Raw genomic sequence first — 16,222 nt, 5'->3', positions numbered from 1 at the left:
ATAGTCACACAAACACGGCGAACCTCAACTCGGAGAAGTCACATCAGACCTCACGCATCTTCAAGCTTCACCATGCACGAAGTTAATTGTTCGAGTAGAGCCTCGCATTCCTCGCTACTGAATCCAACAAACAAAACACCCCGCCACACCCAAACCCCAAGAACCAAATCCCAGAAAGCAAGAAAATCGCAGTAAATAAATACAGAAGAACACCAACCCCCTCCAAGAGCTTTCAATCCTTGACCAGCCACACGCAGACGACCGGCTTACCCCCGGGCTGCCCCGTCCTGGTCGCGTCCCAGCCGACGTCGGCGAGCGTCTTCTTCATCATGTCCTTGTCGTCGCCGGAGAAGCAGAGGCCCTTGTACCACTTGCCGTTGCCGGCCTGCACGATCTCGAAGCACTTGTTCTTCTTGGGCGTCGCGTTGGTGGCGCCGAAGCCCTTGAGGACGTCGGCGAGCGAGGTGGACACGGGGACGTGGAAGGCGGAGAACTGGATGCGCGCGTTGGCGGGCAGCTGCCAGGGCGGCGTGGTGGTGCGGAAGACGTGGATCTTGGTGTGCGCGGCGGGGAAGAAGTAGTTGTAGCCCGGCTCGCAGCCGGTGCCGCCGGTGGAGTTGGTGAGCTGCGCGGCCGGGTTGCGCGGGTCGAGGGCCGGGAGGTTCTGCGAGGTGCGGGCGACGGGGTAGGACTGGCCGCCGGGTTGGAGGGGGTAGGTGCCGTAGCCGGGCTGGGGGGCCGCGGCCGGGTTGGGCCACGTGTAGGCCGTCGATCCCGGGTAGGGGGCTGCGTTGGATGGGTATGAGTAGTACTGCGACGGGTAGTAGGCGACGTTACCGTATCCGCCGTACGTGGGGCCGGGTGGGGCCCAGCCGGGGTGGGGCATGTAGGCTTCGCCGTAGCGGGGGAGCTGCATGCCGGTGTTGGGGCCCCACGGGGGACGGCGAGCGTCGGCGTCTGGGCCGTTGAGTGGGTTGGACATTGCTGCGGTCTTTTTGGGGGTGAGGTTAGAAGTGGTGGTGGTTTGGTTGCCAGGTGTTCACCCAGTTGCCGAGGTGCGGATCGTATGCGGTGATCCAACTGCCGGGGACAGGTCCAGCGACTGACGGGTCCCACAAGCGGTTGTAGTGAGGGTGTTGGTGAGTCCGATTCGTTGGGGTTGTAAAGTTATTCGTTTCGTCAAAGCTGAGGCTATTCGAGAATTGTGAAGCCAAGTCTTGTTCGGAAGAAGAATCTGGGAAGATGTAAGCGACAACAGTTGATGACTTTATAACACGGCGTATTGGAGTTTGCTGGTTTGCAGTGAATAAGGGGGCGTGCTTGTGAGTGACTCACCCGAGTCAGAAGAGACGACGGACGATGATTCTGTGTCGTCACCGCGCGTGTCACGCTGGAAAGCAAAGATCTCGGTGCTCCAGACGGGGTTGTTGTGCTGGTCGTAAAAGGTGCCGACGATGAGCCAGCCCCAGAATGGAGGGTCCCTGGAGCAGTGCCAGTACTGGCCGATGATCAGCTTGGTTGCTGGGTAGGGCAGATACTCCGTCTCAGCCTCGTCGGCGGAGGACTGTTGAGAAGCCACGGTGATTGATGTATGAGGGGATTGAAGGTGTTGTTGGCTGTGTAATGCAGTCAGGCTTCAGGCTGATGATGATGTAGAATGTTATGCGAGAGAAGACGAGCAGTCATGATGGGCAAATTTATAGATTATTTTCAGTGTCGAAGCAGTGAATCATCGAGAGTTCCGTCGCCGAGTCTGACGAGCATGACGGCCGGTCGAAGTTGAGATGAGGCCATGTGTAATGCACATGAACATCGCCAGGTGAGCTCGTTGCGGGGATTGCGACATGCGACGAATGTGGTGGCTGCATGTTTCGGCAGTGAATCAGTGACGGTGAGTCTACCGATTCAGCTCGCCCATAAGATGATGTGTGATGTTGCAGTCAAGCGTCGCATGTCAAGTGATTTGAGCGAAGTTGACTTTTATTGCATTTTGCGGCTGGTATCTGAATGATGTGAATCTTTGGCGTGCGATGTGTCGCAACAGAGTGTGTCAGGCGTTTTTCCAACTTGTTTTCTCCAACTTCATTTTCTCCAAGTCTTCCCCAGGGACCCAAAAACCCAATTGCAGAGATCCTTGCAGCTGAAAAGATGAACCAGTCCGAGCGTCGTCTGTTGCGATGAACCGAACCAGCCGAGCAGTTCCTGAGAATCAGTTCAGCCGCTCCTTTCCTCTTCGCACACAGCGTAATGAACTTCGAGATGAATCGGTGGGTACAATCCAGCTCGCTCAACCAATCGCGAGCTTCGTTCGCGGCCTGTAGTGCTCGTGTCCACCGCTTGGTTTTGATTGGCAATTTCCGAGCTGGAGACGGGAGAAGCTTCTCGTCGCGCAACTGAATAGGGTCGGCATGATGCAGCTGCGATGTGTGACTTGTGTTGACGACGAGAATGCTCAGTGATGCGTGTTGCGCCCGTGGCCGACAGGTCCAGCTCCTCCAAGAATCGCTAGTAAAGTCGACGAGCTGATTCGAGAACTTGATCGGTTGCGGGGCGCCGTTTGACATGGGTCCGTATGTCGAGCTCCGGCATTCCCGTGCTGCGTCCAGCAGTACCCCTCGAAGTCGTCTCTGGGGGCCAGCTTCTCGTCAGCGCTCATGCACTCCACGAGTGCTCGTCGTCTGCGACCCCGCAGGCATGTTTTGAGAGGGCTCTCGGTCGTGATAATGTCGTGGATCTGTCATGGAGCTCAATCCTCGACCTCGATATCCTCCTCGACAACCCTCACGCCACCCGCCTTCTTCAACTCCTCGACCTCTCTCCGCACCATCTTCCTCCTCTCGACCTCGGTGACCAGGCCCTTGAGGTAGACCTCGGCCTGCACGGTGGCGCTGTACGACATGGCGGTCCAACTCCACATGTTCCTCCTCTCGGCGTCTGCGCCAGCCGCGAGCAGCGTCCTAAGCACCAACAAGTTGCCATTACCGCTTGCAAAGTGAAGCGCCGTGTTGCCGTCCAAATCAGCCCTCCGCACAGCGTCCTGCGCACCGCTCGGCACATACGTCAGAAGGATCTGCAGAACCGTGTCGTGGCCGCCGCGGCTGGCCTCCATGATGGCGTCGCGCCAGCGGACATCGCGGCGAAGGATGACGTGCGGGGTGCGCTCGCAGAGGAAGTGCACCACGTCGGTGTGGCCGGCGGCGGCGGCGAGCATCAGGGCGGTCTGGTGGCTCTCGTTGAGGGCCGGGTCGGGGTCTTCGTGGCCGAGGTCGAGCAGGACGTGGCAGATGGGGAGGTGGCCGAGGGAGGCGGCGAGGTGGAGGTTGGAGTTGGAGAGGCCCTCGGGGGAGGGATCTGGGTTGTGCAGGAGGCCCGGGTGGGATTTGAGGATTCGCTTGACGAGGAGGGGGTCGTTTGCCGTGATGGCGCGTCGGACGCGGAGGGAGGGCTCGATCCTGTGGTGTTTTGCGGGTGGTCAGCTTCAGTTACGTCACTGCTGGTCGTGACGGAACGGACTGGGCGCGTACATGGCTGATGGCTGTTAAATGGTGATCTAGCAAATACTTTGACGCGTATGAACTGTGGTAGAGATAAATATCATCGCCGTCGTGAGCGAGAGCAAGTGGAAGGCGTGGCGGCGATGGTGGCGAGGAGGAGGAGGAGCAGGAGGAGGAGGAGGATGGTGAAATTGGAGGAGAGAAAGAGCTGCTAGTTGGGATGAAAATGACATTTTGGCCGGTGACAGACAGCAAGCTGAGTTCAGCTACAGCGAGCACCCCCTGAAAACGGCAGGGGTGGCTAAGGGGTCAGCGGGGGAAGGCGGGGTCCATTTCCGTCACTGCCTTCCGTCGTCGCCGGGCTCACCTTGCTTCGGTGTGAGGCAGGTGCCAGATGCAGCTCTGTTCACCATGTGTTGGTTCTCGGTGAATTAATTTGGAGGTTTGCAATTGAGTTTTGGTAGTCTGATGTGGTATGAGATGAACAACGTTGCTATGCGTGGGTGAACTTTGAATGTGGCTTATTTTTGGGTCTTGTTCGTGAGAAGCTCACGAGAAGATGCATCCTATGAATCTTGACCAAATCTATTCCATATGACATTCATACTTGGCCGCAAATAATCTCACAATGCCGAAACTCCAAACACTCTAAGCAGCCGCGGCATACGGCGTGCCGTAGGGCTCCAGCTTCGTGCCCTCGACGTCAATGTACCCGAACTTGGTCAGGTCGCTGTTCTGCGCCATCTGCTCCGCCCACTTCTGCATCGACTTCTCAAACACGTCCTTGTACTTCTCCTGGGTGAGGTCCAAAGGCTCCTTATCCTGACCGACGAGTCTCATCCTACACACACATGTCAGTCAGCACCCGCCCCACCATCACGGACGAAAAGAAGGAAACTTACTGCGTGCCGGCCAACACGTTCGTCAGCCCAAAGTTCTCCTCCCCAAATAGCGTCTGGATAGCGCTCTGCACCTCCCCGTTGATCAACTTCTTGGGCAGGTCGAACTCGTTGCAGACGGGTCGCGCCAGCCCGATGCCGTGCACCGTCTCCAGCGCCTGGACCATGGCCGCCGCCGTCCTCAGCCCGCCGGTGACGTACGCCTTGGTCTTCTTCAGCTGCGGGATGATCTGCTCGGCGAAATCCAGGAAGAAGGCCTCGCGCTTCTTGCTCGACTCGCGCTTGTGCTCGAAGGCGAGCGACTGGTACGTGCCGCCGCTGAGCTCCACGAAGTCGAAGCCGTTCTCCTCGAGCGCCGCGCACAGCTCGCGGCAGTCGTCCGTCGTGAACCCGCCCTCCTGGAACTCGACGCTGTTGATCTTGATGCCGATGCTGAACGAAGGGTCCGGCACCCGCGCCCGGATCGCCTCGGCGATCTCGAGGATGATGCGCGCTCTGTTGGCGAGAGAGCCGCCGTACTGGTCCGTGCGCTTGTTGGTTGTGGGAGAGAGGAATTGCGCCAGGAGGTAGCCGCTAAACGCCCGATTAGTAATCTTTTCCGATTTATTCTTTTCGAAAAGAATTCTTCTTTCTTCTTCGTCGCAAGGAAAACTTACTGCGCGCCGTGCAACTCAACACCATCAAAGCCCGCCCTCCAACAGTACTCGGCGGCGTGCGCGAACCCCCCGATGACCTTCTCAAAGTCCGCCTTCTCCATCGCCCTCGGCTTCCCAAACGTCATCCCCATCACGTTGCCCTCCAGCTGCACGTCGCTCGCCGAGATGGGGTTCGGGTTGATGAAGTCGGCCACCTGCCGGCCCGGGTGGCTGAGCTGCGCGTGCACGAGGCTGCCGTGCTTCTTGGCCGCCTCCGCCACGGCCCGGAACCCCTCGAACCGCTCCCCTTCGAACTTGGACCCGGGCGGGATGATCGGGTTGCCCATCGCCTCCAGCTGGTCGTAGTCGATCAGCACGTTGCCCGTGAGGATCAACCCGAACCCGCCCTCGCCCCAGCGTTTGTACAGGTTGACGAGCTCCGGCGTTGGCACCCCGCGCTTCTCGAGCACCTTGGGGTCCCACGTCGAGAGGCGCTCCGTCATGGCCCCCTTCATGAACCGGTTCGGCGCCGTCTTGCCGCTGAACTCGAACTTGAGCGGCTGCGCGAGGGGCGCGGGGTCGACCGGCTCCGCGGGGAATCTTGTGGGTGCCATCTTTGATTTGAGTTTTGTGAGAAAAAGTTGAACGCTCTTTTAGGTGATGCTGAAGAAAAAGAATGTTCGTCTCGTCTTGACTTCTCGACATCATTCAACGAAACCGGCGGGCCGGAAGCTCCGTTTTATAACCCCCTCGACCCCACCCAAAAAGACGTCTCCAGTCTATGCCAGCACATCTTCATTATTCAGCTTCAGCTTTCTCTCCTTGAGAAGCGGAGCAATCTTGACGTTGCATGGTTTCAAAAGGCCTGAGCATTTGTAATGATATCATCGCCTCCCCACGCACTCCAGCCCGCCTCCCGGGCTTCGGGGAAACATGGCCACGGTCGCTCCACTCGGGATTCGGCAACGGCCACACTTCTGAGCCTCCCATCCCAACCCTCCTCCAGACCGGCATGCATAGAAACGGGGCGAGGCGCCGCGCCGCTGCCATCGGGTTCTAGAACTACCAATAGGTATCCGTCGACAAAACTTGCTCGCCCGGCGATATCGACGGCGTTAATCGGGCTCGACCAATGTGACTCCATCGGCGAGCGGGAGTGGGGACTCGTCGGTGTCATGGTGGGGGGCGCTCTCTCAATCCCGTGAACGTCATGAACCGCTCATTGGTTACACAACAACCCCAGAGTGGTAAACCTCCCCAAAGAGGAAACGGTGCTTTGGGTGCCTGGCATTGGCGCCGTTGCTGAACAAGCTTTGGGAGGATTATTGCTAATCTGACGACGGAGATCTATCCGTTTTCTCATCTATCGCCGCTGCTGAGTGATGATTGATCTAGCCTAGGTAGGCAAACAACCAGAGGAAGGAACTGGTGAGGCGCGAGATGTCGGGTGCATCCAGATCACGTCGTTGTCAAACGGCGGAGACGGAATATAGACTGACGTGTTTCATCACACCTTCCCCGCTGTGGTGTCTTCAGTGTAGGTGGGTTTCTTCCGAACAATCGGACCCGAAGCCAAAAGGTGACATGCAATTGACGACCAAGAAGATCATAGATAACATAGGAGTAAAAAGCAAAACATTGCGCCGAGGGGGAATCGAACCCCCGGCTCCCCGACGCTGCTGGATGGCAACGGAGAATTTTACCACTAAACCATCGGCGCTGACTAACAGGGGCGGATCAATGATTCGCCGGTGTTGAGAACGGCGTCCAACCGTCTTTTCGTAGCATCACCGGCATCTGTTCCGGACTTGCGATCGACACTCGCACGATGGTTCATTGAAGCCGCGACGTGAATTAGACTGGGTCCCAAATCAGGACAATTAGGACCAGATCTCTCTCACCGCATGCATCGCATGGTCGAGCTGGCCAGCATCCTCAATGCTATCTTGGTGACACAGGCAGAGAGCACAGCAGTGCGTCGTGATCTCCCGTACATGTTCCCACGACAACCAGACCTTCAACCAGCTTCGGTAGTTGAAATAAGGTAGTGGACCATCTATCTTCATTCTTTCTTCTTAGATTTCACAGATTGAAGTCCCGCACGTGGCAAGCGTCGTGGGCAGCAAATCCCAGAACGAGGCTGTCTCGTACCTGAGATACAAGCCCTCAAGTACACCGTTTTCTTGATGTCAATCTGTACGGTGCATTTTACACGGCACGTGCGAAACATTTCGAACTCTTACTGTCTACGTACCGGACATAATAGGTAAAGCGTCGACGATGTACCTTATCTGCACCGGTACATCCAGACTGTCCCACTGAATAAGCTCGGGGTGTGTGAGATGCGTGCTCCACGAGCCTAATCGCCAGCCACGGCCCGCACCGAATGCGGACCCGGATCCGGCGGCAGTCAGACATCGCCGCTTCGGCCGGTGATGGCGCCCACTCATGTCCGACAGCTGCTTTCAAACGACGCACTTGCGGGTACTTTTCTGACGTGCTGGTAGAACCGAATCAGACACACGCCGAATTTCGTCTGACTACTTTCACAGCTAGCTCCTGAGCCACCGGCATGCCGCCTCACATGCACCACCCCCGCCAACAGCAAAGACTTCACAATCAACAGCATCATTTGCCTTCAGTAGATAACCTCAGTATTCATTCCGAAATATCTACTTTCATTTTCCTTACTAAACTACTCAATCCCCCAACCCAAGCACCGCTCCCGCGAGCCGAACCCCCCAGAGGAGTCAGACGTTCCCTCAGGCATACGGATGCCACCGATCCTGCGCAGCCACCCGCCCAGCCTTCTTCTTCTCCGGCGACGGGGGCGGCGTCAGCTCCACCACAGGCGGACCCTTCGGCATCCTCTCCTTCAACTTGCAGTCGTCGCACCGGTTGCGGCGGAACGCCCCGTTGCACCGGGCGCAGCGCCCGACCCAGCCAGGCATGGTGATGATTTGTTTGGATTGGTTTATTTCTGTTGCGTCAGTTTGTTCGTGAATCTTTCTGTCTTGAAGCCCGGAGGAAGGGCGAGCGACTCACCAATGTGAAACTATGTTGGGATTGCAGATTTGCTGATGGTTATTTTGTGTGAATGGTTGGGTTTGATGAGTTTGAAGTGGAGGTCTGAGAGATAGCAGAACTTTTGGAAAGCTTGTCGGTTCTTATACCTCTTGAAATTGATGCTTTCTTTTTTGCCCAGTCATATTGAGTCCGCGGGCGAGGCACAGCTCACCACCCTGAGCAAACACTTGCGACACATCTCTTGATCGTCATACACCGAATCAGAAAAGCGGTTGACTCTGGTAAAGATTGACTGGAGCAGTTCTCATCAAGTGTCTACCCGATTCACAAGCAGTCATGTTCGTTTGACTTGGAGTCGACAGGATTCATGAACGGGGTAATTCTCTGGTTTCCTGTAAAGTTCTGCCATATTCTTTTCAGACAAGAGTTCAAACACTGACTGTCTCTGCGTCGGACTGATGTTGCACTGTTAAGTAAACGAATCTTTCCTTACGTGATGACGCCTTCTGCAAGAATGAGTTCTCGAAGTCTTCATTATTGCTGTGATCATGTCTGAAGCGTGTAAGGGCATAGTCCTGGACTGAGTTTAATGATTAAAGAGCTCGTTCAACTGACTTCTTTTCTGAAAAACATACTAACAAAGGCGCATGGTAATAATAATTTCCGAGATAGGGAGCATACAAGTCAAATGAGATTTTATCGACGTTCCATAGAGACATCCTCAACTACTATTCTTTGTTGCATATCTAATCCCATGCTAACTACATTTAATTCTCAACATATTAACTAGCCCAGCCTTCCCACAGTCACCATCCCCACACGGAAGCAGATCAACAGGAACGAGTTACAAGCGCCCGTGAGAACGGGAAGGTACTTCCATTTCGGCTTCCTCTTCGTCTTTCCACAGTGGCTGCACTTGTTGCCACGCCAGACCCCGCCGCATTTTGGGCATTTCTCCGCGTAGCCCGTCATCTTGGGCTTATTTGAAGCTTTGAATTGTCCTTCGCCAGGGTTTTGGGCGGTCTCGTTTTCTCTGGCCATTGTATTGAAGGGCTTCTGCTCAGTAAGATAAAATGTTGCTTGGAAATTAGTTTGATAGCACTGTGGTACTGATGTCCTGAGATTTGATCAGAATGCACTTCATGTAAGTTGTAATCTTTTCTGTGCTACGTCCAGGTATATTTATAAAAGTCGGTGGCCATGAATGTCGTTGGAAATCGTTCAGCGACTGGTTTGCTACTCCATCGTGAATACTCCTTCCGAATCCAATATGATGACTCGGCGTCGTTTCAGGTAGCTTCTGGCACTCCTAAAGCCTGACAGTTGACATAAACGCATGTATGGGTTGGGACTCAGGGTTTCTACCGGTCAAAGTTTGTGTTTGTCACGATTCACCAAGACGTGCAGTCAGCTTGACAGACAATCATTATATCATTAGTATGACTTTTCATGGATGATGTAGCAAAACTCCATTTTGTGAACTCTTCGTCGTGCCTGAAGTGCTCAAAACCCACCACGAGCACCACCAACTATTCCATGTCTTATCCCAATTCAATTTGGAGATTATTCATCTCCAATCCTTTTACTTCGGACGATCAATTACATGAAGGGATCAATTTACCAAACTATTTTTATCCCTTCATATAAGTGTGAAATGAACGAGTAATAGTGTAGCCTCATGTATGACTGACACGCCGAATCTTCGAATTAAGTAGCTCTCCATACCACATTGATCTTGGGCTTGACAGTTTCTTCCGAATCAAGTGACCACATGTGAAACTCAATGTCAAGGAAGATCATGTAATACATTTCGTACTGCTTATAATACGAATATTCTGGAGTATGGTCGACCTGTCTTTTGTAGCTCGTCCTACTTCGCTAATCCTCCAAGAACCAAGTACTCGACAAAGACCAGGTTCGGAATCCAACAACTGAACCCCGTCAGCGAGAGCGCAAACCGCGCCTCCATCCCGCTCACCAGCATCAACGGAAACTGCCACCTCAACATGGCCGCAGCATACGTCAGCGCAAAGTTCCTCGTCATCCAAGCCCGATGACTCTTCAGATCCGCATCCCTTCTAATGGCCAAAATGCTCCTTCGCAACGTCTCAAGCCACGCACACGCCAAGAGCGCGAACCCGACCCTGCCCCACGGCAGCGCAAGACTGTGGAAGGTGACATAGAACGCCGCGACGCCACCGAAGGTCACGGCTGCGGCGTAGACCCAGCCGAGCCAGCGATGGATCGCGGGGTAGTGCCGGCGGAGGGAGGGGAGGAATTGGAAGGGGCCGAGGCCCATGGCGACGAAGGACCCGGCTATGTGGACGCATCCGCCGGTGGAGGAGAGGATCCTGGCTTTGATTTCGGGGTCGCCTGGGGTCATGCCGGTGAAGAAGAGGGCGCCGTGGGCTGAGATGAGGAAGGAGGGGATGGCCATCAGCCACCACTGCAGGCTGGGTCCTCTGGATTTGGATGCTCGCGCAGATGTGTTGGCGTGACGTATAGTGGTTGTGGCGATTGTTTCGGCGGAGCTCGTGTCGCCATCTTTGATTGTTGAGGCTTGGGGTTCGGTCTTTCGGTGGGAAATCGATGCGCTGAGCATGTTTGCGGTCTTCGTAGGTTAATGGGATTTGATGGTGTATTGAGTCAAAGTATTGTTCAAGAGCGAAAAGAACTAGAAAAGCTGCCTTTTTGTACACAAAAATTGTCTCCACGTCAAATTCGATATGGTGTTGTTCCTGATAAGGTGGGTTTTCTCCGACGTAGGTCGTCTTCGGGGTCGCGGGCTTTCCCGCTTGCCGGCAGGGATGTCGTAGCATGGCAGTTGAGTAGCCCACACGTTTGAGTTCGAATTGGATGCTCAGTTTTTGCATCCTAAGTATATATAGGAATAAGTCTATTGGCCCATACACTCGAGGTGTACCGAAAACGTATGGCGGCGGCCGCGTTTAGTTCGCATGCATGTATGGGCCTCGATGGTCCTGGTCCATTGAATATGCCCTGATTGCTCTATACGTCTGCAGCATTTCTTTGGATGCTGGAGTCAGCGGATACAAATGAATTCGATCAAGGTGGCGGACTACTCCGGGTGGACCCCGGGTCGGACGGAGCTTACGGATTGCCCGTGGATAATAGAGCCTGTAGACATATATATTATGTGCATGAGGCCATTCCAGTGGGTGGCAAGACGGGACTTCATCTGCCCTTGAGACCTTTTTGCCGGCTAAAGACTGGAATCTATCCCAGTATATCTGTTTCAGAGGCCGCAAGAGGCGCGACTCCTTGGCAAGGTACTGATCATGATGTCCTACGTCTGCAGAAAGTGTCCTCACGGTTCGATTTTATATAATCATTTGAGATCTGGTACCGGCTGTAGTAACTATACATTGTGACGTATTTGTAGCTATTGCCCCCGGTATGCGTTTATAGCAAAAGTTCGAATCAAGCTGAAAGCGTTGGTTTAATACTCGCTGGTCTGGATTGGAATCCACGTTCATTAGATTGGAGATTACGTTGGATTCGTGGAGGCAGTGTTGTAAAAGAATCTCTCTTGGTGGCATTTGAGAGATAAGCCAATACTTGGAAGAAGTGTCTCCTGCGAAGGGCCACTTTCTGGGTTCAAGCTTCACAATGCCGCTTTCAACAGTTGAGATCTCGTTGGGTATGGCGAGATATGTACCAAAATAACAAGGGTGGCTGCATTGTATTGCGCGACAAGGCATCTGTAAACAGTTGAGACCACAGTTACAACATGGAAAGCATGTCGCAGCTCCATTCGCCCGAGCCTTATTGAAGAACTGCATCACGGCCCGAAAGGCAGACTGTATTCACAGCTGCCTCGGAGCGAGCATTACTGCTTGATTACCCCTGCTTCAAATCCGGTCCATAGAGGTTTGGAAGCTTGAGCTGGGTCAACTTAATGGCTACGTTGACCTCGACATCTGATGGGCAGGCAAACATAGAAGAAAGAACATCATTAAACAGCGAGATTATTGTGTCTCATACATGTTATTACATTTCTTTATTCTTTTTTCATTTCACATACCAATGCCCGGTTCCAATCGTTATAGCAAGACTTTTACTCCCAGGTAACAGGCACGTTCCACACTCTACGTCCACGGGCATCCAAAGACTGCTCCTTTGCTTCAGCCCCCTTTGTGACAACGGTCCTGTCCTCACCAACGGGCAGGATGACGTTGATACCTCCATCAGCCCACAGAGGCTTCCAAGCGTTCTTGTCACCCTCTGTAACAGCACCGCGAACCTCAACGGAGATCCTCTCTCCGTCGACGACCTCGTACTTAACGGTGAACTTGTACTCCGCCGGCACGTCGCGGCTGATACCGTCATCCTCAAACCACGCATCCTCAAAGACGACGCCCTTGACGTCGTCACTGGAAACCTGCTCAACCGTGCCGGAGGCAGCAGAGCCCCTCAGCACGGGAGGCGGGAAGATCTCCAATCCACGCCAGTCGTCCTTGGCCTGTCCAGGGAACTCTGGGTCCTCCTCCTTCTGCGACGTCGTGGGCAACGGCTTTCCGACGGGGATGGCGGCACCGATCTTGGCGATGACGGGGATGGAGTTGTACCACGGCGAGAGAACGGTGTGCCACTTGCCGGCCTCGAAGTGCTCGTACGGCGCGTTGGTGTTGAGGAAACCAAAGTCCTTGCCGTCGCTCTTCTTGGGGAGGTAGACCTTGGCCGTGTCGACGCCGGGCTCGTAGACGCCGCCGATGATGAGGGCATCACCGAACCAGTACTGTGTGTCGCCGGCCTTGATGGCCTTGGTCCAGACCTCGGGGTCGGACTCGTAGCCCCAACCGGTCCAGCGCTGGGGAGGGATGGCGGTGTGGTGGGCGCGGAGGTTGTGGGAGTAGGTGTAGGGGACGAGCTCGTAGCGGCGCTTGACGGCGGCGCGGATGGTCGGGGTCGCGGTGGGGTACATCCAGGGCTCGATGACGCCGCCGATGAGGTTGTCTTCCTCGGAGGTCTTGAAGCAGTTGATTGTGAAGCGGGGGGAGTGGACGCCGAGCTGGATCCAGCGGGTGAGGTGCTCGGGGGTGGGCTGGGGGCCTTCGAAGCCGCCAATGTCGTGACCGTAGCACTAATTGGTTATGTTAGAACAGATGTGTGAGTCAAGGTGAAGAGAGGACTTACGTGGAGGAGGGAGAAGCTGGCGTTGAGGGCAAGGGAGTTGCCGCCCTTCATGGACTCCCAGGCTGTAACGTTGTCACCACTCCAGGAGCTGCCGCAGTACTTCATAGTTCCAGCGGTAGCACTGCGAGTGAGAACAACAGGGCGTTCTTCCGGCTTGCCCTCGATAGTAGCATCGTGGGATGCCTTACCCATGAGCTCGGTGTGAATAGCACGACCCCAGAGACCAACGTCCTTGCGGTCGAGACCCTCAGGAATAGGGACCAGGTCCTTCTTCTCAAGGGCACACTGCCACTGGTCATCGGGGACAGTGTACTCATTGTTGTCGTTCCACATCACGTCGATGCCGACCTTCTTCAGGGAGACGACACCGTCATACCACCATTGATATCCGGCATTGCTGGTGAAGTCGATGTGACTTCCCTCGCCGCTCTCACCACCACCAGCACTCCAAAGTCTTGTGACAGCAGTCTTTCCAGTCTCGGGGTCCTTGAAGAACGCACCAGCCTCAGAAAGCCTCTTGTACTCCGGGTGTGTCGCAAGCACGTACGGCTTGATGTTCGCCAACAGCCTTACGCCATGCTTGTGGGCTTCTCTTGTAAACTCGCGCGGTTCCGGGAATCTGTGGTAATTCCATGTGAACACATTTCTCGTTTTGGGCTCCACCTCAGCAACAGTGTATCCGGAGCTCATCTGGAAAGCTGTGCAGGGAATATCGTGCTTCTCGCAGTTCTTGATGAAGCCCATGATGCAGTCGTGTGCCCTCGGTGAGTCCATCGCACTGTACTTCATACCGCCGCCGATGTAACCCATCATGTAACGCGGCACGCGCAGCGGGAAGCCAACGAGCTCAGCGTATGAGTGAACAACCTCAGCGACCGTCTTGCCGACGATGATGTACTGCTCCAGACCGCCATGAGCCTGGCGATGGACCTTGTAGGCACCCCACATGCCATCGAGCTCGGAGCCTATAGACCATGTGGAGCGGGAGTGCGCGGTCGAGAAGAGACCGACGGCGCCTTCGGTGGTGACGTTGATGAGCAACGGGATGTGCTTGTACAGAGGGTCGGTGTTGTAGGCATCGTAGCCAAAGGTGTCGGAGGCGGAGATCGTGAAGCCACGGGCGCTGAGGTCCATTGGCGCGGCCTTCTCGCCGAGGCCGACGTGGAGGGTGCCCTTCTTGTAGACAGAGTAGTGCGCCACGCCGGCGCCGTCAGCCGAGTAGGAGCGGAACGGCAGGTCCTTGTGAAGAGGCTTTCCTGAGGTGTCTTTGCCCAGGTGAATGGACACAACGGGAGCGCTTGACCATTCTACAACAGCCTTAGCGGCGGAGGTGGTGAAAGCGCGGCTGTTGTCGCTTGAGGAGGACTCGACATCTTTGGGAGCGGCGTCCAAACTCGGACGCTGGGCGCTGGGAAACGGAGGAATTGGGCGGGAAGCCGAGGAGTATGTGGTACGGAAAACCGTCGGGCGGACGACTTCGAAGGTGAAGTTGAAAGGTTCGATCTCCTTGTCGGAGGACTGCAGCTGCAGCGAAGCCGGGGCGAGGGACGCGCCCTTGGCCTCTTGCGGCGCGTATTTTACGGGTGTTCTTTCGTTTTGGATGAGCATTTTGAGGACTTTGTTGAAGCAATTGAACTCCTTCCAGCACAATACAAAGGATTCCGCCGTGGCGTTCTGACGGTTTTATTGTCGAGGAGGGGGAGGGGAAGGTGGGGGATTGTCAATTGATCATTACGTGCCCGGATGGAGGGGCACCGCATCGGAGGCCGGGCATAGCAACGTCAGTCACGATCCGCGGCAGCAGTCCCTTCAGCACAACTCAATAATAGTGCTCTGTGCAGCGTTATTCGTCTCGGTGGCCTCGGCCGACCTGGTCGTCACGGGGGTTCGGCTGGAGACCGAGAAGCATTAGTTGGCGATGTTTGTTGGGTTGCCGGGGTTGGAGTTGCCAGATGGTGTCATGGCATTGGCGGCTTCTGCGGCATTTGCTCCTTCGAGAGCGGGACGGCGTCGGCTATTACCCTTTTCAGATCGGGACGCGAGTCGCGGGTCGCAAGTAGGTGGATATCGTGAGAATCGTGGCCGAGATTCGGCGTCGAGTCGGTTTCGCGGGGTGTAATTGGAGAAAGGGCCTCCCCCGACGTGTTCCCCCGACTCTCCACATCCCCAGGTTGGGGTTAGGTCTGGATTCAAGGAGATGCCTGCAGGGAAGATTGATGTTCCGGTCGTATCATGAACGACAAAAGCACGCGTTGTGGATTCTCTGACTCGTTGGTGGAGGCGTGTTGCATGTCTGGTGGATGTTTTCTGTCATTTCGGCGTTGTCTTTCCTGAATGAAGAGAAACGAGCAAGACACGGCAACAAACCGGGCTTAACTCATCCTCGGTTCTCTCGGTTGCTGCTATTATGTAAGTCTCGGGAGTTCTCGGGCAACAGATGAACTTCTTAGACTTCATCAATATGTTTGTGTTTAAGTATGAGTATCTCTTTCTGTAGTTTCACAGATTGAACATTTGACTTCGACGTTAACCAGGAAGTCAGAATATTCTTCATGGACTTCCCCGCATCTCCTCATAATCCTCTGGAGAAAATGTTGGGGAACTGGGAACCAAGAGGAAGTTCGTAGCGCTTTTCAAGCGTCACAACGAGTTGCCCCGACATTCCCCAAACCTCCAGACCTTCCACTCCTTTCCCCGCGCGGAGAAACCCCGACATTTTGTCTGATTAAGTGGAGGTGACACGACCTGAACCCCAGAAACCTCCACACCGCCGACTTCATCAAACCACTCGACACCCTGCATTACTCGGTCTTCTTCCCGCAATAATCGAATCTCCCTGTCTTCTCTCCTGCATTGTCATTCGACCAACATCTCATCTCTCTCCGCAATACAGCAAAAACGGCACTCGGATCTTTCTCTTATTCGATACACACGTCGACGCTACGGGCTAGTATTTCCCCGAGAATTCATAGGCCCCCACGATATCGCGGCAGTCTTTCCTACTATGCTG

The 16,222-nt window shown here is 54.9% G+C and overlaps 5 protein-coding genes across 5 annotated transcripts; all 5 read right to left on the bottom strand.

Moving 5' to 3' along the window:
- Positions 1–232: 232 nt before the first annotated feature.
- On the bottom strand, positions 233–982 carry CkaCkLH20_11256 (uncharacterized protein; the record flags this gene model as incomplete). Its single annotated transcript, XM_038893970.1, has 1 exon — positions 233–982. One exon carries the CDS (start codon positions 980–982, stop codon positions 233–235), a length of 750 nt encoding a protein of 249 aa, XP_038740796.1.
- Positions 983–1,007: 25 nt separating this feature from the next.
- On the bottom strand, positions 1,008–1,633 carry CkaCkLH20_11255 (uncharacterized protein; the record flags this gene model as incomplete). Its single annotated transcript, XM_038893969.1, has 2 exons — positions 1,008–1,234; positions 1,336–1,633. The coding sequence occupies 2 exons, from the start codon at positions 1,631–1,633 to the stop codon at positions 1,008–1,010; spliced, it is 525 nt and encodes a 174-aa protein (XP_038740795.1).
- Positions 1,634–2,746: 1,113 nt separating this feature from the next.
- Positions 2,747–5,642, bottom strand: CkaCkLH20_11254 (uncharacterized protein; the record flags this gene model as incomplete). Its single annotated transcript, XM_038893968.1, has 4 exons — positions 2,747–3,452; positions 4,162–4,335; positions 4,397–4,966; positions 5,050–5,642. The coding sequence occupies 4 exons, from the start codon at positions 5,640–5,642 to the stop codon at positions 2,747–2,749; spliced, it is 2,043 nt and encodes a 680-aa protein (XP_038740794.1).
- Positions 5,643–9,925: 4,283 nt separating this feature from the next.
- On the bottom strand, positions 9,926–10,657 carry CkaCkLH20_11253 (uncharacterized protein; the record flags this gene model as incomplete). Its single annotated transcript, XM_038893967.1, has 1 exon — positions 9,926–10,657. One exon carries the CDS (start codon positions 10,655–10,657, stop codon positions 9,926–9,928), a length of 732 nt encoding a protein of 243 aa, XP_038740793.1.
- Positions 10,658–12,133: 1,476 nt separating this feature from the next.
- CkaCkLH20_11252 (neutral alpha-glucosidase ab precursor) lies at positions 12,134–14,820 on the bottom strand (the record flags this gene model as incomplete). Its single annotated transcript, XM_038893966.1, has 2 exons — positions 12,134–13,159; positions 13,213–14,820. 2 exons carry the CDS (start codon positions 14,818–14,820, stop codon positions 12,134–12,136), a joined length of 2,634 nt encoding a protein of 877 aa, XP_038740792.1.
- Positions 14,821–16,222: the final 1,402 nt, after the last annotated feature.

This window comes from Colletotrichum karsti, assembly GCF_011947395.1.
Source record: "Colletotrichum karsti strain CkLH20 chromosome Unknown Scaffold46, whole genome shotgun sequence".
Lineage (NCBI taxonomy): Eukaryota > Fungi > Ascomycota > Sordariomycetes > Glomerellales > Glomerellaceae > Colletotrichum > Colletotrichum karsti.
The sequence above is the reverse complement of the archived record's forward strand: the minus strand, read 5'-3'. Positions and strand labels throughout refer to the sequence as shown.